At 38.5% G+C, this 8,912-nt stretch overlaps 1 protein-coding gene across 2 annotated transcripts; it reads left to right on the forward strand.

Moving 5' to 3' along the window:
* The first annotated feature begins 2,727 nt into the window (after positions 1 to 2,727).
* Positions 2,728 to 8,141, forward strand: LOC138083924 (olfactory receptor 8B3-like). Of its 2 annotated transcripts, XM_068977912.1 has the most exons (2): positions 2,728 to 2,741; positions 7,208 to 8,141. In XM_068977912.1, exons 1-2 carry the CDS (start codon positions 2,728 to 2,730, stop codon positions 8,139 to 8,141), a joined length of 948 nt encoding a protein of 315 aa, XP_068834013.1. The 2 variants fall into 2 exon arrangements, with proteins under 2 accessions (XP_068834013.1, XP_068834014.1); XM_068977913.1 differs by lacking the exon at positions 2,728 to 2,741 and having other exon boundaries at positions 7,200 to 8,141.
* The last annotated feature ends 771 nt before the right edge of the window (positions 8,142 to 8,912 follow it).

Below are 8,912 nucleotides of genomic sequence, written 5' to 3' on the forward strand. Positions count from 1 at the left end.
ACCCAAACTCATGTGCATCGATTTGGTGATGCCATCCAGCCATCTCATCCTCTGTCATCCCCTTCTTATCCTGCCCCCAATCCCTCCCAGCATCAGAGTATTTTCCAATGAGTCAAGTCTTCACATGAGGTGGCCAAAGTGTTGGAGTTTCAGCTTTAGCATCGGTTCATCCAAAGAACATTCAGGACTAATCACCTTTAGAATGGACTGGTTGGATCTCCTTGTAGTCCAAGGGACTCGCAAGAGTCTTCTCCAACACCACAGTTCAAAAGCAGCAATTCTTCAGCGCTCAGCTTTTTTCACAGTCCAACTCTCAACATCCATACATGACTACTGGAAAAACCATAGCCTTGACTAGACACAACTTCGTTGGCAAAGTAATATCTCTGCTTTTGAATATGCTATCTAGGTTGGTCATAACTTTCCTTCCAAGGAGTAAGCGTCTTTTAATTTCATGGCTGCAATCACCATCTGCAGTGATCTTGGAGCCCAAAAAAATAAAAGTCAGACACTGTTTCCACTGTTTCCTCATCTATTTCCCATGAAGTGATGGGACCAGATGCCATGAATGTAGTTTTCTGAATGTAGAGCTTTAAGCGAAATTTTTCACTCTCCTCTTTCACTTTCATCAAGAACCCTTTTAGTTCTTCTTCACTTTCTGGCATAAGGGTGGTGTCATCTTCATATCTGATGTTGCTGATATTTCTCCCAGCAATCTTGACTCCAGCTTGTGCTTCTTCCAGGCCAGTGTTTCTCATGATGTACTCTGCATATAAGTTAAATAAGCAGGGTGACAATATACAGCCTTGACTCCTTTTCCTGTTTGGAACCAGTCTGTTGTTCCATGACCAGTTCTAACTGTTGCTTCCTGACCTGCTTACAGATTTCTCAAGAAGCAAGTCAGGTGGTCTGGTATTCCCATCTCTTTCAGAATTTTCCACAGTTTCTTGTGATCAACACAGTCAAAGGCTTTGGCATAGTCAATAAAGGAGAAATAGATGTTTTTCTGGAACTCTCTTGCTTTTTCCATGATCCAGCGGATGTTGGCAATTTGATCTCTGGTTCCTCTGCCTTCTCTAAAACCAGCTTGAACATCAGGGAGTTCACGGTTCACGTATTGCTGAAGCCTGGCTTGGAGAATTTTGAGCATTAGTTTACTAGCGTATGAGATGAGTGCAGTTGGGTGGTAGTTTGAGGACTCTTTGGCATTGCCTTTCTTTGGGATTGGAATGAAAACTGACCTTTTCCAGTCCTGTGGCCACTGCTGAGATTCCCCTTTTTGGGGGCATATTGAGTGCAGCACTTTCACAGCATCATCTTCCAGGATTTGAAATAGCTCAACTGATATTTCATCGCTTCCACTAGCTTTGTTCATAGTGATGCTTTCTAAGGCTCACTTGACTTCATACTCCAGGATGTCTGGCTGTAAGTGAGTGATCACAACATCGTCACTATCTGGGTTGTGAAGCTCTTTTTTGTACAGTTCTTCTGTGTATTCTTGCCACCTCTTCTTAATATCTTCTGCCTCTGTTAGGTCCATACCATTTCTGTCCTTTATCGAGCCCATCTTTGGATGAAATGTTCCCTTGGTATCTCTAATTTTCTTGAAGAGATCTCTAGTCTTTCTCATTCTGTTGTTTTCCTCTATTTCTTTGCATTGATTGCTGAGGAAGGCTTTTTTTTTTTTTTTTTAATCTCTCCTTGCTATTCTTTGGAACTCTGCATTCAGATGCTTATATCTTTCCATTTCTCCTTTGCTTTTCACTTCTCTTCTTTTCACAGCTATTTGTAAGTCTCCTCAGACAGCCATTTTGCTTTTTTGAATTTCTTTTCATGGGGATGGTCTTAATCTCTATCTCCTCTACAATGTCACGAACCTCCGTCCATAGTTCATCAGGCACTCTGTCTATCAAATCTAGTCTCTTAAATCTATTTCTCAGTTCCACTGTATAATCATAAGGTATTTGACTTAGGTCATACCTGAATGGTCTTGCCATCTCCTGTTTGACTACTTCCAATTTGCCTTGATTCATGGACCTAACAGTCCAGGTTCCTATGCAATATTGCTCTTTACAGCATCGGGCTGTGCTTCTATTACCAGTCACATCCACAACTGGGTGTTGTTTTTGCTTTGGCTCCATCCCTTCATTCTTTCTGGAATTATTTTTCCACTGATCTCCAGTAGCAATTTGGGCACCTACTGACCTGGGGAGTTCCTCTTTCAGTATCCTATCATTTTGCCTTTTCATACTGTTAATGGGGTTCTCAAGGCAAGAATACTGAAGTGGTTTGCCATTCCCTTCTCCAGTGGACCGCATTCTGTCAGACCTCTTCACCCTGACCCGCCCATGTTGGGTGGCCCCACACGGCATAGCTTAGTTTCACTGAGTTAGACAAGGCTGTGGTCTGTGTGATTAGATTGACTAGTTCTCTGTGATTATGGTTTGTGTATCTGCCCTCTGTTGCCTCTCGCAACACCTACCATCTTACTTGGGTTTCTCTTACCTTGAACGTGGGGTATCTCTTCACAGCTGCTCCAGCAAAGCGCAGCCACTGCTCCTTACCTTGGACAAGGGGTATCTCCTCATAGTTGCCCCTCCTGACCTTGAACGTGGAGTAGCTCCTCTAGGCTCTCCTGCACCCGCACAGCCACCACTCCTTGGACATGGGGTAGCTCCTCCCGGCCACTGCCCCTGACTCTGACATTCTAGGAAACAGCCAACTAAAATGGACTGGAATCGGTGAATTTAACTCAGATGACCATTATATCTACTACTGTGGACAGGAATCCCTTAGAAGAAACGGAGTAGCCATTATGGTCAGCAAAAGAGTCTGAAATGCAGTACTTGGATGCAATCTCAAAAATGACAGAATGATCTCTGTTCGTTTCCAAGGCAAACCATTCAATATCAAGTCTATGCCCCAACCAGTAACATTGAAGAAGCTGAAGTTGAACGGTTCTATGAAGACCTACAAGACCTTTTAGAACTAACATCCAAAAAAGATGTCCTTTTCATTATAGGGGATTGGAATGCAAAAGTAGGAAGTCAAGAAACACCTGGAGTAACAGGCAAATTTGGCGTTGGAATACGGAATGAAGAAGGGCAAAGGCTAATAGTTTTGCCAAGAGAATGCACTGGTCATAGGAAACACTCTCTTCCAACAACACAAGAGAAGACTCTACACAGGGACATCACCAGATGGTCAACACCAAAATCAGATTGATTATATTCCTTGCAGCCAAGATGGAGAATCTCTATACAGTCAGCAAAAACAAGACCAGGAGCTGACTGCGGCTCAGATCATGAACTCCTTATTGCCAAATTCAGACTTACATTAAAGAAAGTAGGGAAAACCACTAGACCATTCAGGTATGACCTAAATAAAATTCCTTATGATTATACAGTTGAAATGAAAAATAGATTTAAGGTACTAGATCTGATAGATAGAGGGCCTGATGAATATTCAGGACTGATTTCCTTTAAGATTGACTGGCTTGATCGCCTTGCTGTCCAAGGGACTCTCAAGAGTTTTCTCCAACACAACAATTTTAAAAGCATCAATTATGCTGCACTCAGCTTTCTTTATGTTCCAACTCTCACATTCATTCATGACTAGTGGAAAAAACATAGCTTTAGCTATATGGATGTCTGTGGGCAATGTAATATCTCTTCTTTTCAAAATGCTGTCTAGGTTGGTCAGAGCTTTTTTCCCAAGAGGCAACCGTCTTTTAATTTCATGGCTGCAATCACCATCTGCAGTGATTTGGAGCCACAAAAAATAAAGTCTGCCACTGTTTCCATTGTTTTCCCATCTATTTCCTATGAAGTAATGGGACCAGATGCCATGATCTTGGTTTTCTGAATGTTGAGTTTTAAGCCAGCTTTTTCACTCTCCTCTTTCACCTTCATCAAGAGACTTCTTAGTTCCACTTCAATTTATGCCATAAGGATGTTGTCATCTGCATATCTGAGTTTGTTGATAGTTCTCCCTGCAATCTTGAATCTAGTTTGTGCTTCATTCAGCCCAGTATTTTGCATAATATGCTCTGCATGTAAGTTAAATAAGTAGGATGACAATATACAGCCTTGACGTACTCCTTTCCCAATTTGGAATCAGTCCGTTGTTCCATGTCCAGTTCTAACTGTTGCTTCTTTTGACCTGTATACCTGTATACAGGTTTCTCAGCAGTCAGGCTAGGTGGTCGGTATTTCCATCCCTTTAAGAATTTCTCACAGTTTATTGTCTAGCTTCTCATTAAATATTATAAGCTTTTGTGAAGTTTCCTGGGTTATTTGTAACCTCAATTCATATAATTAGTAATTTTATCTTTACATTGAATCCTTTTTCATAATGCTGCATCATGTATCATACAGCTCCTTACATGATTTAGTTTGATTAGTAGATTTAAATATTATACAATATTTTGGAAAGATTCAAAATAAGTAATACAGAATTATGTAAAGTTTCAAAGAAGCCAAAAATTAAAATTTCAAATAACACTATCTTTATTTTGATTCATCAGAAATGTAGTGCCTATTGGTCTTTTCCATCTCTCTCTCTTAGGCATTGCCATGCAAAAAAATAAATCAATAAATCACATAATCATGATAGCACAAGTCACTGTGGAGGAAACTCCTTCTTTATGAACAGTTTGAAGAACTTTTTTGAGAGTTCGATGCTTTTATACTATGAAGAGAACCCTATTTTATTATAGAGTAGTATTCTTAACCTTCTTTCCAATATATATAAGCAATGTGTGTAAATATAAACATATATATCTTTTATTTTTCACACACAAACACACATATATTTATAGAATAGGTTGAACTTCCCAAGACAAGTAAAAAAAAAATTTTTAAGACAAGTAAAAAGTAAAAATTCTCCAATTTTCTATTTAGATTTTTGAGAAGGTTAAAATTTTTACAAAGGTTAATCTGCACAAAATACATATATCAATCAAAATGGTATTTTCATGGCTTCTCATCAAAGATAAAATGGACTCAGTTTTTTCCTTAGTTATAATGAAGGATTAATCATAATTTTGAGAATTATACTTTTAATTCATGCTTCAATTTTCAAATGGGTAATGGAGAACCATTGAAAATATTGAACTAGGGAAGGACAGAGCTGTGATTTCAGATCTCAGTGTTTAGGGCTAAATAGGAGTATCTTGGAAAATACTAAAATTATCATTAGGAAGCACTATAATTCAACATTACAGTAGTTCAGCTTAAACACAAAAAGCCAGAAGTTGTGTGGTGGCTGAGGTACATGGGTGGAGGTCATTATGGTTTTAGATGCTATGGTTTAGCATTTGAAAAATGTTGAATACATTCTCGGACAAAAAGAACATGATTATCATAAATATTTATTAAGTTCTTTCCATGTTCTCTACATTGTGCTTAGATCTAGGAGCCAAACAGTAAACAAGATAGGAAAAATATTTTTCCTTATAGAATTCAGAGTTTATTAAGGAACACAGGTATTCAGGGAAGAAAGAAAAAAAAAAAAACTCTGATGTGTGTTATGATGGAGAATCTAGTAGAATTTATGAGAACATGAATAACGACAGCTGATATGTATTGACTATTTACCATATGCCAGGCACTGACTCAGCCATTTTACTTAGATATTTTTCATTTAGTTAACTCTGCATCATGATAAAAGAGATAGCATTTTTACCATCCAATTTTACAACTTTGAACTGAAAGATTAAATAGATTTCCCAAAGAATTATAGGATGTAGGTAAGTTAAGATTCACAATGCTCTCTCTAGCTCCATAGTCCCTACTCATTTCTATGATGAGAAGAAATTGATAACTCCAATTACTGACATGTTGCAGAAAATGATCCAGTGAGAGAATCAGATAGAAATTACAAGTTTTTTCTTTTTTTTTTCCTAAAGTACCCAGAGGGATGGTATGGGGAGTTGGGGAGAAGGGGGTTCAGGATGGGGAACACGTGTATACCTGTGGCAGATTCATGTTGATGTATGGCAAAACCAATACAATATTTTAAAGTAATTAACCTCCAATTAAAATAAATAAATTTATATTTAAGAAATAAGTTATAGAAAGAATATACAATGTTGCAAATTATTTCAGAGACATTTCATAGTGAGAAGAGCTGAAGTGAGTTACTGAAACATTTGAAAATTTTCTGATGAAAAAACACAGAAACCTGGAAATAAGAGCCTTACAGATGATATGTCCATTTGAGAAGCTGGAATAAAAAGGGAATGAAGCAATGTAGTGGCCTCTGTTCAGAGGTGAAGACAATGAGGAGATGGGAATTTACTATGGATCTACACTGAGGGATGAACCATACGTAAAATGAAAAAGAGCAAAAGAGTGAGTCCCAAAGGAACTAAAGGCAGATCATGATCCAGGATATATGATTTCCATATTCCCTTCTATACATATGACCTACTCCCTAGGGAAAAGATTGAGAAGCTTCTAGCTTGTTTTTGCCAAGTGCATTCATCATTACACTCACTGTGAATCCTCTGTGTCTAATCCAGTAGCAAGTGTGATAATTAAAAGGCTTTATTTTCTCTGCTGCTTGAAAGGACTGAAATAGCTATCAGAAATCATAGTGGTGCAGAGAGACTTCTCAGCCATATGTCTAGGCTCGTACCTCTCAGGATAAAAGAAATCAAGCCTCAGGAATCTGAAATTTCATTTCCAGCCCCAACTGGGTAAAGACCAAGGATAAGGCAGTGAGCCCTGAGGTTTTCTGAGCTCAGGTTAGTTTCTGAATTCAATTTATATACTTATTCCCTGTTTTGAAATGAAGGTACAGTCACTGAATGCATGCCCATTGTTTGTCATTTTGTGTAGATCTGAGACTTACATGAAACTGGCAGAGGAATCTGTTAGAGGGTCATCACAGAATGTTTAAAGACATTAGGCGGCTCTGTCCTGATCTATCCTTCTTGCCCTTTGTGTTTCCAGAAATGTATTTGCATAGAACAGTACTGGCCTTAACTCTGAAGTGTGTGATTTCCTTTGCTGCATTTAGCCTATATAAGTCCACACCATTCTATATTCTGATAAAGATAAAGGCAGATTCTGTTGGACCAGGTAGGACTAGTATCTGACATTCCCAGTGTTTACCCTCCCCTGTAGATGAGACACTGTGGCAAGCGCTGAGTTGTTCTCTAAAGGAACATTTTCTCCTGTGCCCACAGACTCCCTTAAAGAAGAATGGCTCCTGGAAATGACTCTTTTGTGACTGAATTCATCCTGTTGGGATTAACAGACCAACCAGATCTCCAACTCCCCCTATTCTTTTTATTTCTAGGAATATATATCATCACTGTGCTGGGGAATTTGGGCTTGATAATCCTAATTGTGCTAAATTCACATCTGCATACCCCCATGTATTTTTTCCTCTTTAACTTGTCCTCTATAGACCTCTGTTATTCTTCTGTGTTTACACCAAAAATGCTAAGTGATTTCATATCAAAGAAGAACATTATTTCTTATATGGGATGCATGACCCAGCTCTACTTTTACTGTTTTTTTGTCATTTCTGAATGCTATCTGTTGACATCAATGGCCTATGACCGCTATGTGGCCATCTGTAAGCCACTTTTGTATAACGTTATCATGTCCCCTAAAGTGTGCTCCAGCCTTATGTTTGGTTGCTACTTGATGGCATTTTCTGGTGCCATGGCTCACACTGGATGCATGCTGAGACTGACCTTCTGTGATGCAAACACCATCAACCATTATTTCTGTGACATCCTCCCTCTGCTCGAGCTCTCCTGCACAAGTACCTATATCAATGAATTGGAAATGTTCATCGTGGTAGGCATCAACATCATTGTGCCCAGTTTCACAATCTTTGTCTCCTATGGTCTCATCCTGTCCAACATCCTCCATGTCAAGTCCACGGAGGGCAGGTCCAAAGCCTTCAGCACCTGCAGTTCCCACATCATTGCTGTGTCTCTGTTCTTTGGATCAGGGGCATTTATGTATCTCAAACCATCTTCTGCTGTGTCTATGGATGAGGGGAAAATCTCTTCTGTCTTTTATACCAATACTGTTCCCTTCCTTAACCCATTAATTTACAGTGTGAGGAACAAAGATGTCAAACATGCTCTGAGAAAAACCCTGAGGAGGAGACAGTTTTGATTAGAAACACTCACTATATGCATGAGTTAAAGGACAGTGAGATCTCTTTAATTTTAGTGACAGCTTTCTTACCATATTCTTTATGTTATCTTTTTTTACCTAGTACCATAAAGAAATTTGAGTCCTGCTTGAATGATTTATTTACATTTTTATATAAGTATTTGCTTTCCCTACTGTTTTCAAATTACATATCATCTGTATTTCCTGCTGAGTTATGTCATTAAATAGTAAATATGTTATCTCTTTATTTTATTTGTCATTTTGAAATTATTTTTTCACTGGGAAAAGATGAATACTCTCCAAATAATGCATTTCAAAACACTAGACAATTCTAGTTGAGCTATTTTAAATCCTAAAAATATTTCTGTGAATGTGCTGCACTCACTATGGCAGCACATTTGGAAAACTCAGTAGTGGCCACAGGAATGAAAAAGGTCAGTTTTCATTCCAGTCCCAAAGAAAGACAATGCCAAAGAATGCTTAAACTACTACACAATTGCACTCATCTCACACGGTGGCAAAGTAATGCTCAAAACTCTCCAAGTCGGGCTTCAACAGTACATGAACCATGAACTTCCAGATGTTAAAGCTGGATTTAGAAAAGGAAGAGGAACCAGAGGTAAACAGATGATCCAGCATCCGTTGGATCATTGAAAAAGTGAGAGAGTTCCAGAAAAAGTTCTACTTCTGCTTTATTGACTATGCCAAAGTCTTTGACTGTGTAGATCACAAAAACATGGAAAAATTGTTCAAGAGAGACAGGAATACCAG

Source organism: Capricornis sumatraensis, chromosome 8 (assembly GCF_032405125.1).
Source record: "Capricornis sumatraensis isolate serow.1 chromosome 8, serow.2, whole genome shotgun sequence".
NCBI classification, from domain to species: Eukaryota; Metazoa; Chordata; class Mammalia; order Artiodactyla; family Bovidae; genus Capricornis; species Capricornis sumatraensis.